Source organism: Eubalaena glacialis, chromosome 8, assembly GCF_028564815.1.
Source record: "Eubalaena glacialis isolate mEubGla1 chromosome 8, mEubGla1.1.hap2.+ XY, whole genome shotgun sequence".
Lineage (NCBI taxonomy): Eukaryota > Metazoa > Chordata > Mammalia > Artiodactyla > Balaenidae > Eubalaena > Eubalaena glacialis.
The window spans coordinates 100205358-100225954 of NC_083723.1; the positions used below are offsets into that span (position 1 = coordinate 100205358).

Below are 20597 nucleotides of genomic sequence, written 5' to 3' on the forward strand. Positions count from 1 at the left end.
CTCCTGGGAGAGAGGGCAGCCGTGGGCTGCAGGAAGATAGGGCAGAAGGCAGGCAGCTCTCCTTGGGGCCTGGGTTACCCAGGTAACATTGTGGGCACTGTGTACTTCTTAGCATCACACTCCAGAGCAATATTGAAAACTGGAGTGAGACCTTCTTAGAGGAAGGTGATAAAAATGGTGATGGGCATGAAAACGCTATCACATGAGAAAGAGTTAAATGACTGGGAATAATGGCTGGGAGAAGAACTTATGCAACAAAAGAAGGCCATTCCATGGATCAGGCAGAACAAGTCAGAACCAGAGGTTAGAAAGAGGCAGAGTTCAACCTGGTTTATATTGAGAGTAGTGTAATACAATAGGGAATTAGTGACCCCAAGACCACTGCAAGTGTTGAAGCAAAAGGCTGTCAGTAGAAACCAAACCTGAGTTGAAGGGAAACTTCAAAAAGAATCATCAAAGGAAAGGCCCACAGGAATCTGTATGCTAAGAAATGCCTCCAAAAATCCTGACGAAAAACTAGGTTTATACTGGCTGCTAGAAGACCATGTACCAGAATAATTATAAAAGTTATTACAGCATTGGAAAAAAATATCTCAACAGAGAACCTTTACATTCTCTTCAATTTCTAAATACTGAGAGAGCAAGCAATACCGCAGGGCAATATTCCTATCATCTGTAGAACCGAATCTCTTCAGGCAAACGATATTAGCACAGTGTGTATTAGTAGAAGCCTTAACATGGCATGATGTCTAGAATAATAAGTTTCTAAGTAACATGGCATGATGTCTAGAATAATAAGTTTCTAAGGTGTCTTTCAGAGATCTTAAATTCTCAGGTACTTTAGAAATGTTAACCTTTGAAGATTTTCTGATTCACAGGTACACTGAGAAGGTGCCTATGTCGTCAGTGCCTGATGAAGCAGGAGGGTAGGAATGAGAGCAACTTTAGAGGCCAGTGGAGCAATGCGAGAGTGTTGCTGGTCTCGCCCAGATCCGGGTGGGATATACCTGGGGAGACTGAGCAAATGTTAACGTTACCCGTGTTGATTCTTGTGGGGTGACTGCTAGAGCTCCGTAAACCCAGACTCACACACACAAAGTTCTCCCCTCCTCCCCATTTCTACACTAAAGAAAATGGAAGTGCTTACCGTCATTTCTGAGGAAATTATTAAGCAGCTGGAAAAGAGGAAAACTGTCCCAGGAGTCTTGTGGTTGTGTTTCCAGTGCGGTATCCATATCCACTGTGAATAAAGCCCAGAATTTCTCTGCATGCTCTGCCAATAAATCAGGCCACCAGGCAAACGCCTGTAAACAAATAAAGAAATAATGTAAACATACATTACCTGTTAGACACCTACACAAATACTGTAAAAATGTGTCATTAAAAGTGAAATTGTAGGACACTATTGTAGAGTATGATACCAAATGTTTTAATATTTCTAGTCACAGAAAAAAGAATTGGAAATAAATACGCCAAAACATTCATAGTAGTTATGTATAAATTATGAGATACAAGGAATTTTTGTCTTGTTTTATGTTATTTTCAATGTTCTAAATCGAAAGTGTGTTTTAAAAAATAAAGCAATAAATGTCATTTTACATTTTAATTCTACATTAGATTTCATATTTTATTTATCAATGCCAAATTTGTTTACTGTTTAAATACACGTATCTACAAAATTATTTCCCATTTAAAAAAGATTACATTTTATTTGTAGTATTTTTTTATGAATCTAAGGTCTAAAGCTAAAACACACTTTCATAGAGAGGGATTTTCTGACCCTCCAGTGTAAATTATGTCCTCCTAGATAGTCTCTCTGATACCAAGTATTTTCATTTCACAGGACTTAGTACTGTGTATATGACCACACATATAAATATTTTAATGTCTGCCTCTTAAATTAGACTGTAAACCCCACAGGGGCAAGGCTGTGTATGTCCTGTTTATTACTTTATACTCAGCTAGGCATTTTTTAATGCCTTTTAGGTAGTAACAATAATCACTTAAAAAAAATCTCTGCTGTTTAGATGGGTGAAAAGAGTATTTACTTTTTAGGAGGTTCTCAAAAATAATGTGGCCTGCCCATGCAACCTGGCAGCAGGCCCACCAGCCAGCCCGCCTATGGATCCTACCAACCAGACCACCTGGAATATCTGGCTGGGCTGACTGGTGAAGGCTTTCCCTGCTGAAGTCAGTCTGTAAAGAAAGGAAGAAGAGACAGTTTCTTCAAATGCACAACACCAATGTAAGATTACCAGATCATGAAGAATCTAGAAATAGGACACCAAACAAAAGAACAAAATAAAGCTCCCATAGACAATCCCAAAGAAATGGAGATCTATAAATTGCCTAAAAACATTCAAAAATTCTTTTAAAGAAGTTCAGTGAGCTACAAGAGAACAAAGACAGACAACTAAATGAAATCAGGAAAATAATATATGAAAAAAATGAGAAGTTCAACAAAGAGAACCATAAAATGAACCAAATAAATATTCTGGAGCTGAAGAACACAATAACCAAAAAATTTAAAGGACAGCTTCAACAGTAGACTTGATCAAGTGGAAGAAAGAATCAATGAACTTGAAAACAAGTAATTTGAAATTATTTAGTCAGAGGAACAAAAAGAAAGAATGAAAAGGAGTGAAGAAAGCCTATGAGATTTGTGGTACATCTTCAAGTGAACCAATTTGATATGTATTATCAAATATATATTTCTGGAGTTCCAGAAAGAGAAGAGAAAGAGAAAGGGTCAGGAAATTTATTTAAAGAAATAATGGCTGAAAACTTCCCAAATCTGAAAGAAATGGACATACAGAATGATGAAGCCCAAAATATCCCAAATGGGTTGACCAAAAGAGGTCTACTCTGAGACACATTATAACTAAAATGTCAAAAATTAAAGACAGAGAGAGGATTTTGAAAGCAGCAAGAGAAAAGTGACCCATCATATACAGGAATAAGGCTATTAGCAGATTTCTCAGTAGAACCCTTAGAGGCTTGGAGGGAGTGGTAAGATATATTCAAAGAGCTAAAGAAAAAACTGCCAACCAAGAATACTATACACAGCAAAACTGTCCTTTAAAAATGAAGGCAAGATAAAGACTTTCCCAGACAAACTAAAAGTGAGGAAGTTTGTCACCATTAGACCTGCCTTACAAAAAGTGTGAAAGAAAATTCAAGTTGAAACAAAAGGATGCTAAATGCAACACAAATGTATACGAAAGTATAAATCTCACTGGTAAAGGTAAATATGTAGACAAATAATACTGTAATGCTGTAATGGTGGTGCATAAATAACTTTTAATGCTGGTATAAAATCTAAAAGAGAAAAGTAGTAATAGTAACTATAACCACAAAAATTTTTTACTGGATATATAGTACAGAAGAGGTAAAATGTGACATGAATAACATAAAGTATGTGTAGGAAGTCCAAGTGCAAGGTTTTGTATGTGATTGGAGTTATACGTTTAAAATAGATGGTTAAAAGCTCTGAAGTCCAGTTGAGAGGTCAGCTTTACCTATCAGTAATTCATTTAAATGTAAATGGATTAAAATCTTCAATCAAAAGACACAGAGTGGCTGAATGGGTAAAACAACAAGATACAACTATATGCTTGCTATCTATGAGAAACTCATTTTAGATTCAAGGATACACATAGGCTGAAAGTGAAGGGGTAGAAAAAGATATTCCATGCAAATGATAACCAAAAGTGAGCAGGGGTGTCTATACTTATATCAAACAAACTACATTATATGTTAAAAACTGCCAAAAGAAATAAAGAAGGTTATTACATAATGGGAAAGGGTCAATTCACCAGGAAGCTAGGACAATTATAAATATATAAGCATCCAAACATCAGAGCACCTAAACATGTAATCCAAACATTGACTCTGTAGGGAGAAATAGATGGCAACACAATTACAATAGGAGACTTCAATACTGTACTTTGAATAATGGAGAGATCACCCAGACAGGAAATTAGGAAACAGCAGACTTGAACAACACCAAATGGGCCTAACTGACACATACAGATCATTCCATACAACAGCAGTAGACTATACATTCTTCTCAAGTACTCATGAAACATTCTCTTGGAAAGATCACATGCTAGGTCACAAAAACAGTTTTACAAATTTAAGAAGATTGAAATCATCCCCAGTATCTTTTCCAACAACAGTAGAAAAAAGCTTGAAATGAATAACAAAAGAAAAAGAGAAAAAATCACAAAAACATGGAGACTAAACAAGATACTCTTGAACAAACATCGGATCAAAGATGAAAGCAAAAAGAAAGTAGAAAATATCTTGAGACAAACAAAAAACATAACGTACCAAAACTTATGGGATGCAGTGAAAGCAGTACTAAGAAGGAAGTTTACAGCAACGAACACCTACATTAAAAAAGAAAAAAAAATCTCAAATAAACAATATAACATTACATCTCAAAGAACCAGAAAAAGAAGAACTAAGCTCAAAGTTAGAAAAAGAAAGGCAATAATAAAGGTTAGAGTATAAATAAGTGAAACAGAAAATAGAAAAACAATAGAAAAAATCAAGGAAACTAAGAGTTGTTTTTTAGAAAAGATGACAAAACTTTAGTTACATTAAAAAGAAAAAAAACAAAGAAGACTCAAATAAATAAAATCATTTAAATGGAAGGGAGACATTTCAACTGATGCCACGGGAAAGAAAAAAGAATCATAAGAGACTATAATGAACAATTATACATCAACAAATTAGACAACCTAGAAGAAAAGGATAAATTCCTAGAAACATATAATCTATCAAGACTGAATCAAGAAGAAACAGAAAACTTGAACAAACCAAAAACAAGTAAGGAATTTGAATCAGTAATCAACAACCTCCAAAGAAGAAAAGCCTAGGAACAGATAGCATTACAGGTTAATTCTATCAAACGTTTAAAGAAGAATTAAAACAAAGTCTTCTCAAACTCTTTCAAATAATAGAAGGGGGAACATTTCTAAACTCATTTTATGAGGAGAGTATCACCCTGATATCTAAGGCAGAAAAAGACACCATACGCAAAGAAAAATATAGGCCAATATCCTTGACAAACATGGATGCGAAAATTCTCAACAAAATACTAGCACATCAATTTCAACAGCATATTAAAAGGACCACACACTGTGACCAAGTGGGATTTATCCCTGGGATGTAAAGTTGGTTCAACACACACAAATCAGTCAATGTGATACACCAAATTAACAGAGAGAAGGATAAAAATCACATGGTCAATCATCTCAGTAGATGCAGAAAAAACATTTGACAAAATTCAACATCCTTTTATGATAAAAATTCTTACAAATTAGGTATAGAAGGAACTTACCTCAACACAACAAAGGCCATATGTGAGAAGCCCACAGCTAACATCATATTCAGTGGTGAAAAGGTGAAAACTTTCCCTTTAAAATCCAGAATATAGCAAGGATGCCCACTCTCATCACTTTTTTTTCAACACGGTAATGGAAATCCTTGCCAGAGCAATCAGGCAAGAAAAGGAAATAAATGGTATGCAAAGTGGAAGGGTAAAATTATCTTTGCAGATAATGGGATCTTGTACGTAGAAAAACCAAAATACTCTATAAAAATTGTTGGAACTAATGGACAAATTCAGCAAAGATGCAGCTAAAATCAACATACAAAAATCAGTTGCATTTCTACACACAAACAATCTGAAAAAGAAATTAAGAAACAATCTCATTTACAATAGTATTAAAAAGAGTAAAAATTCTTAGAAGTAAACTTAACCAAACAGGTGAAAGACTTGTAAACTGTAAGTATAAAACACTGATGAAAGAAATTAAAGTAGTCACAAATAAATGGAAAGATATCCGGTCTCATGGATTGGAAGAATTCATATTGTTAAAATGTCCATACTACCCAAAACAATCTTACAGATTCAACACAAACCCTATCAAAATTCCATTGAACTTTTTTTTATAGGAATAGAAAAAACAATCCTAAAACTCACATGGAACCACGAAAGATCCCAGATAGCTAAAGTAATCTTAAGAAGAACAAAGCTGAAGGCATCACCCTTTCTGATATCAAAATATGTATATTCTAAGCTGTGGTAATTAAATCAATCTGGCACTGGCATCAAAACAGACACCTAGACTAATGAAACAGAATAGTGATCCCAGAAATAAACCCACACATATATGGTCAACTAATCTTCAACAAGGGTGACAAGAATATACAACGAGGAAAGGACAGTCCCTTCAATAAATGGTGCTGGGAAAACTGGATATCCACAAGCAAAAGAATTAAACTGGACCCTTGTTTTACACCATATACAAAAATCAACTCAAAACGCATTAAATATTTAAACTTAAGACATGAAACTGTGAAACTCCTGGGAGAAAATACAGAGAGAAAGCTTAACTTTGCCTTGGCAACGATTTCTTAGATATGACACCAAAAAGCACAGACAACATAAGCAAAAACAGGCAAATCATCAAACTAGAAAGCTAATGCACAGTAAAGAAAACAATCAACAAAGGAATGGGAGAAAATATTTGTAAGCCATATACTGGATAAAGGGTTAGCATCCAAAATATATAATACACTCCTAAAACTCAAAGCAAAAAAAGAAATAACCTGATTAAAAGATGGACATGTGACCAAACAGACATTTCTCCAAAGAAGACTAACAAATGGCCAACAGGTATATGAAAAGGTCCTCAACATCACTAATCATCATTTGATTTTCAAATGCAAATCAAAACCACAATGAGATATCACCTCACACCTGTCAGAATGGCTATTATTAAAAAAAACAAAACAAAAGGTAAGTTTTGTTGAGGATGTAGAGGAGAGAACCCTTGTACACTGTTGGTAGGAATGTAAATTGGTGCAGTCACTATGGAAAACAGTTGAAGGTTCCTCAAAAAATTAAAAATAGAACTATCATATGACCTATCAATCCCACTTCTGGGTATGTATCTAAAGGAATTGAAATAAGGATCTCAAAGAGATACATATTCTACCATGGTCAATGCAGTATTAGTCACAATAGCTAAGACACAGAAGCAACCTAAATGTCCACAAATGAATGAATGGAAAATAAAATATGATATTTATATACAATGGGATATTTTTCAGCCCGAAAAAAGAAGGGGATCATGCCATTCGTGGCAACATGGTTGAACCTGGAGGATATTATGTTAAGTATAATAAGCCAGACACAGAAGGACAAATACTGTATGATCCCACTTATATGAGGAATCTAAAATAGTCAATTTCATAGAAGCAGAGAGTAGAATGGCTGGGGAAAGAGGGAAAAAGGGAGGTATTAGTGAAAGGGTACAAAGATTCAGTTATAGAAGATGAACACATCCTAGAGGTCTACATACAGTGCAGTGCCTATGGTTAACAACACTGTATTGTATGGTTAACATTTTGCTTAGAGGGTATATCTTATGTTAAGTGTTCTTATCACACTCACAAAAAATAATGTGGACTTCTCTGGCTATTGTATCTCAGTTTTGTTTTAATTTGCATTTGTCTAATTTTGAATGAGTTTAACATTTTACGTATGTTTTAGGGCTCTCTTTATACTGTTTTTAGTGATATGTCTCTCAGGTCTTTTCCCCCTTATTTTCATTTAACTTTTGATAAGTGTTATAATTTTGCAACCAAATAACTACAAAGCACACACATTTCTGTGATACAGATGTTTTCGTTATTCTTCCAATTAATTTTTAATAAATGTTTAATCATACTATATACTCAGAGAAGTCCATATTTACTTTCAAGAACTTTCTAAGAACATGTGAGATTTGTGGTTGCACAGCTCCATTCAATTCCCTCCAGTGTAAATTAGATTATAACAAAGAGTCAAACCACAAACCAAAAAAAGGTGGATTATAAAATATTGACATATTGAGTATTTTCTTAAAAACTTCTGTCACAATAATAATGTTCAATATGTTTATAGAAAACATTACCGTGTAACTAATTAGCAGATGGAAACTGAAGAAAACACTGGCTAAAAAAAAGAGTGGTCTAATACAAATCACAGACTACAGAGGTAGGAACATTTTTAATGGTTGGCTCAAAGCATATAACTTCTACTTTGCTATATAAACATCTGAATGTGAAAACCTGCTGGAAGTGGTATGTTCTATGTAAACCAAGCTATTGCTCTTTGAAAATATTATATTTGAATACTTTTTGTTTAAATTTCTACTAGAATGGGTATATGACAATAATTCAAAAGGAAAAAAATAAAATAGCATACACAATTTCATTGCATATACCTTGCTCCTGTCTTTTAGAGCTGTGTTGGTGACATAGATAAGAAGAATCTGAGATTCCTCCCTCTGAGTAGAGCAGGATAGAAATGCTACTGAAAATGCAGCACTGTAAAGAGAGACATTTTCAAAGTCTCACTTCCAGTTCACAACCAATACCTTTGCGAAAGGTTAAAATTAAGACAGTAACAACCACGTTAGGTCAAGATTGTATCAAGACTCTGAGAAAAATTTCCAAAGCTCTTTTTAAAGTTTACTTGGAAGACAGAGTCGCAGTGGGGAATGGAACGCGATGGAAGATAATTTTCTTTAAAAAAACAGCTTCAGGTTGGCGAGACTTTGCTATCAACTGGAAATTTTCGTTATGTTTTGCAGAAGTATATATTTATGTTTCAAATTGTATCTCTGATGATGTTATTCCTAATGAATGTAAGCCAACCTGTGACGAATGCTTATTGTTCTAATGATGACCAGAGAAAGCTTTAAGGAACCACTGTCTTTGAAAACGAAAAGCAAGGGTTGCAGGCTGTTACCTTGAGAACACAGGGTCAGTTCTCTCACCTGTCCCCTCCTGCTTTTTGCCATCCCTCTGGGTGGCAGTCCTCGCACCCCGGGTTGGTAGTAAGAGGAGAGGCTATATAATTTCCTTCCTAGAGCGCCACTTCCTGGGAGTGGCTGAGGCTCCACGGCATGAGGGGCTCCACCAGGGAGGAGAAAACCCTTCTCAGAAACACACCCATCTGTAGGGCACCAATCAAAAGTCACGATTATCTAGGTTAGCGTTATCCTGGCTCTAAAGCTAAGCCACTAATTGGTGTAAACGAGACAGCACAGGCAGAAGGCAATGTTTAACTTGATTAAGAGGGAAATACAAAACCAAACTTGATTGTAATCCTTTAGCCATACTATTTCTATCAAAGTTCTAACAATAAATAAATCTTGTACAGTGAGAACAATATTTGTGGCAGGCTGACAATACTTTGAAAGTTGTCTGTTTACTCAGAGTAGTTGAAAATAGTGGCAGGTGAGACTATCCCTGAAACTCGAAGCAGAGTGCTGAGCTTTTGAACTTGGTGAGATTTAAGTGATGATGGGCAAATCAGTTCCCTGGGTGGATTTCCATTTCCTCATCTGCAAATTGGTAATAACGATACTTGTACCAGCCTCCTCCAGGGCTGTTTGGAAAAGTCAAGGAATATGAAAATCTCTTGCTGTACAAAAGTAAAAAAACGAATCATTATCAGTAACATAAAAATGAGTCAAAATTCACACAAATCTTATAATGTGACTTTAGATATTTTAAAAATAATGATATCCAACATGAATGGAATAGTTTCTACGTGCCAAGTACGGTAAGTCCCCTACATACAAATGAGTTCTGTTGCAAGAGTGCATTCGTAAGTCCAATTTGTTTGCTAAGTCCAACAAAGTTAGCCTAGGTACCCAACTAACACAATCAGCTATATAGTACTGTACTGTCATAGGTTTATAATATTTTTCACACAAATAATACATAAAAAACAAACAAAAAATAAACATTTTTAATCTTACAGTACAGTACCTTGAAAAGTACAGTAGTACAGTACAACAGCCGGCATACAGGAGCTGGCATCAAGTGAAAAGGCAAGCAGAGTTAGTGACTGGAGGAGGGAGAGGAGATGGGAGATGGTAGAGCTGAAGGGTCATCAGCAGTAGGAGACAGAGGGCAAGCTGCAATTTCACTCACGCCTGACGCTGATGGCACAGGTTCTGGTTCCTTGCTGGATCCAATTCTATCTACCCTCCTGAAAAAAAGATCCAGTGATGTCTGGGTAGTAGCTCTTTTTTTCTCGTCATAGATGACACGGTAGCACTGGATTGCATTCTGAATGGCTGCTGCAACCTTCGTGTACTGTTCTACATTCAGGTCCTGTGCCTCAAAAACTAACAGTGCCTCCTCAAATAAAGAAAATCCCCTTGCCATTTCCTGCATCGTGAATCTCTTCAGTTCTTCAGTTACTTCTTCCTCTTGTCTCTCTTCATCCTTTCTCTGGGCCTCCAATTCCATCAGGTCTTTATTAGTAAGCTCCTTGTGCTGCAAGGAGGAGGTGAAGTTGTCCTCTTGTAGATCTAGCTTGAAATAAAGATACTGTACTACTGTACTCTATACAGTTGTGTACAGTAAAGTACACAAAAGCACAACCACCTGTAGAGGATGCACGCACGTGACAATGTACACCAGACAGGTGAACTAACTTACGTGATTGGACATGAGAACGTATGTTCGCATCTTTGAAAGTCAGCAACTTGAAGGTTCATATGTAGGGGGTTTACTGTACTATTCGAGAGGCTTTTTATACATTATCTTACTTATTCCTTTCAGGTAGATGGTATAATTATCCTTATCTTATAGGTTAGCAAACTCAGAGATTAAAGAACTTGCCCAAAGTCATAAAGTTGGTAGGTAACAGAGCAATAATTTGAATCCAGGTCAGCTGGAGTGTAGAGACCAAGCTCTTACACATACAGCCTCTTCTTAATTAACTATACATGGCACAGGGCCTGTCTGTCTGTCGTCTAGTTTTGCAGATCAGACCAATGTTAATGTCCTCTGATTTTTTTCTTGCCAGAGCATCTTTTAATGGTCTGATTTCTTTATATACCTTCGAATTTCTTTGAGGTCTTAGGCTTTTGATTACTTCTACCCTCAAAATATAGCAAACATTTCATAATTTAAAACACCACAAAAATATGGCTGCATAAATGAGCAAAAATAGCGCATCTGATTTTGGAATGTATTACGTGCTTTTTTCCCCCCAAGAAAAGATCAGCTTGCAATCCTGTATTTTGTAGATGATCCTAAAAGCCCTGGAGACGGTCCAGTGTCTAGGGTATCACCACAACCCCCAACATACACATAGAGCAACATAATGCTAAGGGGTCATATTCTAGAAATATTTAAGTGCTTTTGAGGAGCCAGCAGAATGGACTAAACTAAATCGGGTGACACCTAAACTACTGCCAAACTAATCGTAAGTTTTCTGCACTCTTGATTCACGAAAATCTTTCCCTAATTGTGTTCATAGATGAATATAAATATTGAAATAACCAAGTGAGATGAAGAACTGAAAATGCTTCAAACCATGTTGGGGTAAAGTGCTACTCTTAATATTATACGTTTATAAGTCAGTGAGTGACTAACAAACACTTCTGGTAGGATATTTTTGCCGATGCAGTTTCGTTTGAGAGTCACTGCTGCAAATTGAATTCTGCCTCTGTAGCTTAGTTGTATGAAAGCCACTTACTGGTCATCTTCTTCCAAAAAGAGGAACATTTGTTGGACCACAGGCTAACCTAACCCTAAACCCATCCTAAAAAAAAAAATGTCGATTTATCTCACTGGCTATCCGGATATAAATACTATGCAGTTAAGATGAACTCAACTGTTGAGATGAGTGCAGTTTAGTTAGTAGTAGGTACTAAACAGATCTTGTCTATGATCAAGTTTTGTATAACTACACTTTAAGATGGTCCTTAGATGTGCATGGTAGTAGAGAGGAATAAGGATATGAGGAAGTAAAAACAATGGAAAAAAATTAAAAAATCAAACATCCATTCTCTTTATGTTAGAATCCATCCAGACACATAATCTGGTCCAGACACCGATGTTCATGTGAATGACCACATGCACAAATATGGGTGTCCATACTGAACTCCTCTCCCTGCCCTGACTCTGCTGCTGGAGCAGCCTGGGACCCAGCCAGCTGGAGGGCAGGATGCTTCAACCATTGACAGTGAACCGAGAGCTAAGTTGCAAATACCGAATTACCGCCAGACATCCCCCTGGCCTACGGTGTCTCTGATATGGTGGACAATATATTTAAAATATCTTAAGGACCTTCAATTAAGATTCTGCTGCAACAATAAATCACAAAGTAACAACCTGAGCTGTGCTCATATCGATCATGTTGCCTCTCTCTGCCCCTTCACTGAGGGATATTTCCAGCCCTCCATCCCCATAGCAGAGTCCCAAGATATGCGAGGAGAAGAGCCTGACAGAACAGAAGGGACATCTCCAGGCTTGCACCGTCACCCTCCTCTCTGCATTTATATCCCTGCTACGATGCTAAGTGTCAAACCTGCCGGCAGAACTAGGACAAGGCACCCATACCTCCCATTCTACTGAAACCAAGCAATAACAATGTGGTTCCCTGGAAAGCGTGGAGTCTGGAGTTGGTCTGCGTCTTCACCCCGTCACTGACCAGCTGTGCACCTGGCAAGCTTTCTTAGCAGGAAAGCGGTGCGTGTGTGTGGAGGGGATGTGCTGGTGAGAGCCTAAGGCTTTCTAGTCGGCATCTGGGACTTGCCGCCTTTGTCAGAGTGAGTGGCCTTGGATGGACAGTTGTCGGATCAGTTTGTCTAAATTTCTGGTCAGACACAGTCTCATCACGGGAATGTGGAAGACGTCCTTCAAGATTTTCTGGAAAGGAGCTTAAACTGTCTTTCTCAAAAGAAAACACAGAAATTCGGAAGAAAAGCCTGAGGGGAGAGGTGGAGAGGCCTTCAGAGAGAAGGGAGGACTGTCTTATGAGCAAGTTACTGTCAAAGATCTGAAGGACGTGAAACCTCCTTAACTGAGAAATTGCTGAAGGACAGAAACAACCTCTTGGCCTTGTGAAGTGAACCACCCCTGCGGAGGGAAGGAGAAGGGAAACGAGAGGTGCTGACACACGGCCACTTGAAGGTCTCTGAGGCAGACGCATTAACCTTCACCAAGGGAGCCGGGCCGGGTCCTCTTTTGTGCAGTCAAGTCTAGCCTGGACATTCAGCAAAATCAAGATCAGTGTACAATGCAGTCCATCAATTCACTGTGGAAATGACTTTGGCATCAGATCAATTCACCCCCCAATACTGTTCAAAGGAAAAGCTGGATCTCCTGGTTAAAAAAAGAAAAAGGCCAAAAAAACACTAGAAGATAAAACCAAAACCAAACTGACAAAATCCTCTCAGCTGGCCTGTACTTAGATGGCCAGCAATAATTATGCATGCAATTACTAATAAGACACATTCAACGAAACAGTACAACAAAGAGTTGCCCATTTAAAGAAAGACAGTCTTTAATTCCAAGGAGAGGGACTAAGGTGGCTTTAAAAGTGTAACCAGAGTGTGTTTCTATCTTATCTTCACATAAAAGAGTTATTCCATGCTAGAAAAATGGTGAAAACAATTTTACTCACCTCTCTTCCCTGGAGAATCCCAAGAATTTGGAAGCATTGTGGAATGAAGACATGTCATAGTGTTACAAAGCATTTTAAAAAGAGGTCATTATAACACTTCTATATTTTGGCATATAGTTGAGTTACATTTATGAGTTTTGATTATCTCTGTTCAAAAAAGTCAACTGTATTTTTGTGGATTAGAAAATAAGTAATATTTACATTTTAATTGTGTTTGGATACACTGTACTTTAACAAGCATGTAGTGGTTGCAGGGAGTATATAATGCTAATTACATTTAAAATACAGGAGAGTTATTATTTTCCTTATTAGTGCAGGAAAATTAAATGTAATTTTTGTGAAATGTATAGGAATATTAGATGTACCTGTTTAGATGAAATTGGATACCCAATTAGAAATTTTTTTTTAATTCAAAGAGGTCTAATACTCTGATGATAATGCCTTTTAACAAAAGACAAAGACAACACATACATACATTTTATCATATAATCATTTTCATTGTAACATAGCAGTAGTATTAGCCTAGAAAAGCTCCTCCTGGGAATTCACTTCAAATTACTGAAGCAGCTGTTTCTTCAGTTTAAAATAAAATATCCATAACAAGTTCACACATGACAGATGCAAGGTAAAAGCTGGATTCCACAGTCTGAGCTAAAAGCAGATGTTTTGAATGATCATATTTATAACCAGATACAATAAATCTTAGTTATCTATAGCAAGGTTTCATGAATATTCTTTTCTGAGAATTTGCTTAAAACGTACTTCCTGTAGTTTCTTATATTTTTGAGAACAAGGCTTCATTAAATATAAATATTCTATAAATTCTTCTGTATCTGGTCTTTTTCATACTTACTCATTTCATGTGCTTCCTCAAGAATAAAAGCACTGTTAGGGCACTGAAATTTATTACATTTATTTAATCCTACACATTTTCCCTACCTAATTCAGTCAGAAAACTCTTGTTTTTTAAAATAAACTCATGGCTATTAGAAAAAATGATACTTTTAAGTCTCAGAATAAGCAGTTTGCCTGATGAAATACCATTCTATATTTTTAGTGAATGTCAGTATATAATTAGCACTAGAACTTTTAAAAATCTATTAAAAATGAAGGTTTAGTGAAAATTTAAAGAAAAGTTTGACGGTAAAAGTGAAAGACTGGAGTTATCAATCATACAGTTCTGAACGTCTTCTATTCAATTTTGGTGTCCTATAGTTTATCACTACGTTTCCTTTTGAACATTGATTAACTTACATTTCTAAACTAAAGCAATCAGGGCATGGGGGAAAAGCAAGTGATCTGGCATCACAAGATGGGGGTTCGTGTTCCAGCTCTGCTTCTTAACTAGTTGTACACCTTAGGCAGATCCCATAAGTTCTCCCATGTTCCTCACAGGAAGACAGTTGTCAGGAACAGATACTAAATTATATACATATACAATTCCTTTGTAACATATAGGAGTTATATTTCCAGGAGATGCACACATGTTCTCAGTTTTCTGTAGATAAATGGCCAGATGTGTATCAAAAGCCACTTCTTCAGTGCTGCTCCCACTATGGTAAAGCATAATGTGACGCTTTATGTGACAGTTAAAACAAGCCAAAAACAAAAAACAAAAAAAACAAGCCATCACCTCTGCATGATGCTCTTCATTCTGCTGTAAGACTTCTATGCAGAGCTCTGCTAGATGAAGAACCTCTTCCAGCTTCCTAGCAGGAGTCGCCTGGTTCATGGTCTCTGCATTAAAAACAAATCATAATAATGTTACCTTGAAAATAAAAAGCCAAGCAGATTCTAAGATGTTAATGATGAGACCAGGGTGTTGAAACAGAATGAGAAAGCATATTTTTGAGAAATAAGAGAGACAAGAAATACAAATGAATACAGTCTTTAAAAAAAAATCAGTTCACCAGATTGCAGAAAATATTTCACCCACAAAGCAATCATGGGAAACTGCAAGTGCTTTGCCATTTAACATATCAGAACAGGTGCATCAGCACATTAGATGCTCAACTTCTGCAACAAACAAGTTATAATTCTCCTCAAGGTCAGAAATACAAAGAAAGGCAGATACCACAGTCTTTTCCTTCTCTCTGCATTGTATTATCAATACAATACCATTCTCACCAGATGAGTCATTCCTGCCATTAGCGAAACACAGGCTTTTCTGTTGCTATTTAAATTTCCAGCCTGAAATGTCTAAGGTTCATGTTGATCTTAAATGGAAGAAGTACAAAGTCACCTAAAACAACTGACAGGCTGCAATTAACTGAGTTCCTCCCCTCCAACTGGGGAGGGGTGAAGAGCCATTCTTTGAAGCTGAAGGTTCTCTCAGCATTACAGCAAACTGGTATAAAAAGGCCAGGCCACAATGAGATTAAGTGCAGCTGAAATTCAGCAACAGAGAAGGCAAAGCAGTTGATTTCAGAGATAAAAGGAACTGGCAAAAATTAGAGGTGCCCTGTGTAATGAAACTGTTTCAAAAATGTGAGGAATAGAGTTTCCAATAAGGATACTAAAGATAAATGTTTCTGGACTCTCTCTTTGCCCCTGTATGGAGATTGTAAGGAAGAGAAACAAAATGTTTAGATAAAGAGCTTTTTCTGTGGAACCTAAGGAGTTTTTTTTGTTTTGTTTTTTTGGCAGGGGCAGGGGCAAGAGACCTATTCCCTCTACATCTCCCTCTAACTTCAGCCTTAACTTTGGAAGACTTCCATTTGCTCTTAATTTGTTCCCAAGGGACATACAATGATTCAGTGAAACAGCCTATGATTGGTGCTTGTTCATTAAACACTTTTTATAAGCTCACTATGGGTCACAGTGTGATGCACGTGGGGTTTCCCATCCTCCAACCCTGATACACATCCTCCCAAACTCCCCTGCAAGATTAAAGCCACTGCTCATCTGTCACGGATCAAAGAGTAGGATGATTCTTCAGGAAAACAGTCCGCTAAACACAACAGAGTTGAGTGTGCCTACAATAATCTTAGCTGTGGGAAGTAGGAGGAAGTAGAAGACATGTCCCTGCTCTTACACCACTCGGACTCCAAAAATCACTACTGCTGGGATCCTTAGACATCCACTACCCAACCTCCCCTCTGTTTCATGATCACTTCAACATCCTCAAATGAGGGTGAAGTCAAGGAGGCTTGTGACTTTGCACGACAGTCTGCTCCACTTGGGGGCAGCTCTCGTTATTGCAGTGAGGAAACTTCAAAGTTTGGAAACAGTGTAAAGCAAACAGAGGGGAGGCAGGGGATGTTAGGAGAGACTGCTGAGAGCAGGTGTATTTAGGGGGGGGGGATATCAGTGGGAAGATAAGCGGAACCTGAAGCAGGTCCTAAAGGAGAAGCAAATGACCTGGGTAAGAGGAGGAAGGGTTTCTAGAAATGCTTGCATGTCAGAGATGTGGTGCATTTCAGAGGAAGGTGATGATGAAGGTGGCTACAAACGTCACCATTTATTGAGAGCCAATTACGTGTCAGACCCGGCACCAGGCACTTCCCATGTGTCATCACACTAATTTTCCTAACAGCTTTAAGCCGTTTGGTTATTTATTCATATAAGTCGTAGATGAGGAAACAAACTTGGAGAGATGAAATGCAACAGCTAACATGTGGTAAAGGTGAGACCTGACTTGGTGTGGGCTCTTAGCATCTCTACCCTGCACTTGCCTGGCTGGAGTAAAAAAGTTCTGGGAAATGATGGGTGAGGAGCCTGAGGTTGGATCGTGGCAGGCTTTAAGTAAGAAAATAAATAGACTCAGTAACTATATCCTATCTGGTAACCTGGAGCAAACGTTTCTCTGCCAGGCTTCAGAATAAATTAATTTTGGGAAAACGTATTTGTGGTTGTGTAGTACAAGGAAGGACTGGTGGGGACCAGGTCTAGTGTATGGAGAACTATGGGAAGACGGTAATGGGAACAGAAAAGAAGAGAAAGGTAGAAAGGACGCTTTGAAGAAAGGATTTGCAAGCCTTTGTGAGTGACTAGAAATTGCAGGTCAGAGAGGACAATGACCTTAAGGTTTGGAGATTGCATGGCTCAGAGAATGAAGATGCGTGGTTGATGAAACTACCAAATGGGTCTTCGATGGGCCACCCCACCTAATTACCATGTACATAAAATTTAAAGTAAGCAAATTATTCTAAACTAAAAGGAAAGTGGCGCATTGTAAAATCTGCATGCACAGGGAGTTAGGATATCTGGATCCTTTGCCTGGAAAACTCCTACTCATCATTCAAGACACAGCTTTAATGCTACCTTAAATGTAGGACCTTCTCCAAGTTCTGGGGCTGGATGAGTCGCTCCTCCCTCTGGGTTCCCCTATTACCAGCTCATGAGCTGTTACTAGACTAGGCCCAGATCAGTCAGAAACTGGGTCTCATGATCTTGTGCTCTCACTACCTTGAATAGGCTTTGGACCATGACAGGTACTTCATGAATGTTTACTGAGAATGCGGTAGTATAATCTTTGGGAAAGGGCATGTTAAAAATAGAATCAATACCCAAATTATTTCATTTCACTTTGTGTGGGATTGCAAATAGCTCTTCTGTCACTCACAAACCAAGGGTGGACGAGACAGCAAGTCTACCAATGAAATGCAGCTGTAGTCCAAGGACACTTCTCAAATAATTGATGAAAGCTGTGTTCTTAAATTACTAGAGATTTTTGGGGAAGAGTTTTCAAAATAATTTTCAATTCTCAAGAGCGTATCACTTATATTCTTTCATTTTTCCATCTTTAGATTTTTTTGTTTTTGTTTTTGTTTTTGGCTGCATTGGGTCTTTGTTGCTGTGCATGGGCTTTCTCTAGTTGTGGCGAGCGGGAGCTACTCTTCATTGCGGTGGCTTCTCTTGTTGCGGAGCACGGGCTCTAGGAGCAGGGGCTTCAGTAGTTGTGGCACACGGGCTTAGTAGTTGTGGCTCGTGGGCTCTAGAGTGCAGGCTCAGTAGTTGTGGAGCACGAACTTAGTCGCTCTGTGGCATGTGGGATCTTCCCAGACCAGGGATCGAACCCGTGTTCCCTGTATTGGCAGATGGATTGCTAACCACTGCGCCACCAGGGAAGTCCCTCCATCTTTAGATTGAGGGTGTTGAATTAAGTTGAGGATTCTTAACCCTAGGGGTTAGGAATAGGTTTTAGGGAGTCCTTGAACCCCTTAAAATTATAGGCTAATTTTTGTGTTTAGAGGCATTTTTTGGGGAGTGAAGGATCATAACTTTCAGATTCTCAAAGTAGTCCATGAGCCAAACAAATGGTAAGAATCACTGAACCATATATGCTCTAAGATTCCTTCTAGCTAAGAGAGTCTATGCTTCCTATACATTTTGGGCTTTACCTATATTGGATTATATCATTTCAACTTCATGAGGAAAGGGAAAGGCAACAAAATGTAATTGTTTTGATCACAGAAGAGAAACTTATTTTTCCTACATACTTTAGTACATTATTTACTGTACCCCTAAAACCATTCTGAAAGTTAGGGAATCAGGAGCCCCATTTCCAGATTAGGGAAAAGTGTCTTGGAGAGGTTAAAACAGTGATAATACAGTGACTGGAATTCTTTTCCATTTTCAAATTCTCTGAATAGGATTAACATACACACACATACGCACACTCAACTGAATATATATGTTAAATGTAAACTTCTGAAATAGCTGAAAGTTTCAGTTTATAAAGTCACCATATCCTTAGCCACAAGTAGGCAATAATGGGAAAGAATCAAGGAAGCAACCTGAAAACTTATTTCTGTTTATGTGTGAATATATCAAAACCAGCTTTTACATTTGACACTCTTTTAAGGAAAAACTCACAGAGTACCCTGTGTTCTACTGAAACTTAAAAACAGTCTGAAACACTTTATTCTTTCCAGATTAAATTTACGGAGAGGATCAAAACTTTGTACTTGAACATAATGACCACTCTTAATACTTTAAATAAACAGCATTTTTATCAAGTACACTATGTATGCCATCTCTGGCTGCCACTCATTTGACTACAGCCAAGAAGTGTAATGCATTTTGTAGCTAGAACTCTACTAGATAACAAGGTTATCAATGGCTCCATTAAAATTCTGAGCACTGTGAATATTTGAGAATTCCCCCTTAAAATGTCCACTTTCCCTCTTTTTGCAACATTTCTAGAGCGTTACAGATGCCTCTATATTCTTCAAGCTTCACGCCAAGTTGCTGATAGTTGGTAACACATTTCAAATAGTGGCATTTAAAACAAATATACCCAAAGTAGCAAGGTTTCTTGATGAATTTCAATGTATTGCTCTTGGCTACAATATTTCTTCATTCTGGAACACTTTTACTTTTCTATGGCAACACTTCTTGGCTCCTCAAAGCAATTCCTTTTAATTATGCACCTCTGTACATTTAAGAAGAGATCTCACTGGAAAAAAAAGTCGGAGGTGGGGAGATGTAAGAAGACAGCCTGACCATTGTGTGTTAGCAGGCTTTAACTCTGCTCCCCTGCTTCAAAGAGGGTGCATACTCTCAGCATCCTCTCCTTGGCTGCCTCCTTTCCTGCCACTGCCTGTCACATTGGATACACTACGATGCTCATCGTGAAGGTTGTAAGGGGATATGGGGAGAAGACCAGTAAAATCATTTCAGTCCATTTTTCTCCATATAAGATACATAGAAATTTGAAATGTATTTGACCTTAACTTTTAACAGACTGATTGTATCTGTACTTGCAGCTAAACAAGGACTAGAATTCAAGATGGTGTTGGACTGAAGGGCTATGGCAATAATCCCACTGCAGTACTGCCTTGTCTACTCTCCTCTGCATCTAGGTCATGATAACAGCTAGAGTGCACCAACATATAATTCCTATATATGCACTAAGATTTCTTTTTCTTTTTAACATCTTTATTGGAGTATAATTGCTTTACAATGGTGTGTTAGTTTCTGCTTTATAACAAAGTGAATCAGCTATACATATACATACATCCCCATATCTCCTCCCTTCCGCTAAGATTTCTTGCTGGTTCTTCAATATCCCCAGATTTTGGGGCCCTGAATTTGATTCAACAAACATATATTGCATGTACGATATTGTACTAATAACTGAGGAGATAAAATGATGAACAAA

At 37.6% G+C, this 20597-nt stretch overlaps 1 protein-coding gene across 11 annotated transcripts in view; it reads right to left on the reverse strand.

Moving 5' to 3' along the window:
- The window catches only part of CADPS2 (calcium dependent secretion activator 2), a 548265-nt gene that overhangs the window by 86127 nt on the left and 441541 nt on the right, over positions 1–20597 (reverse strand). For all 11 annotated transcript variants that reach the window (XM_061198688.1, XM_061198685.1, XM_061198689.1 and 8 more), the window contains 2 exons: positions 15126–15229; positions 1148–1304 (listed from right to left, as the gene is read on the reverse strand). In XM_061198688.1, coding sequence (XP_061054671.1) covers positions 1148–1304; positions 15126–15229 — 261 coding nt within the window. The remainder of the gene's footprint in view (positions 1–1147; positions 1305–15125; positions 15230–20597) is intronic.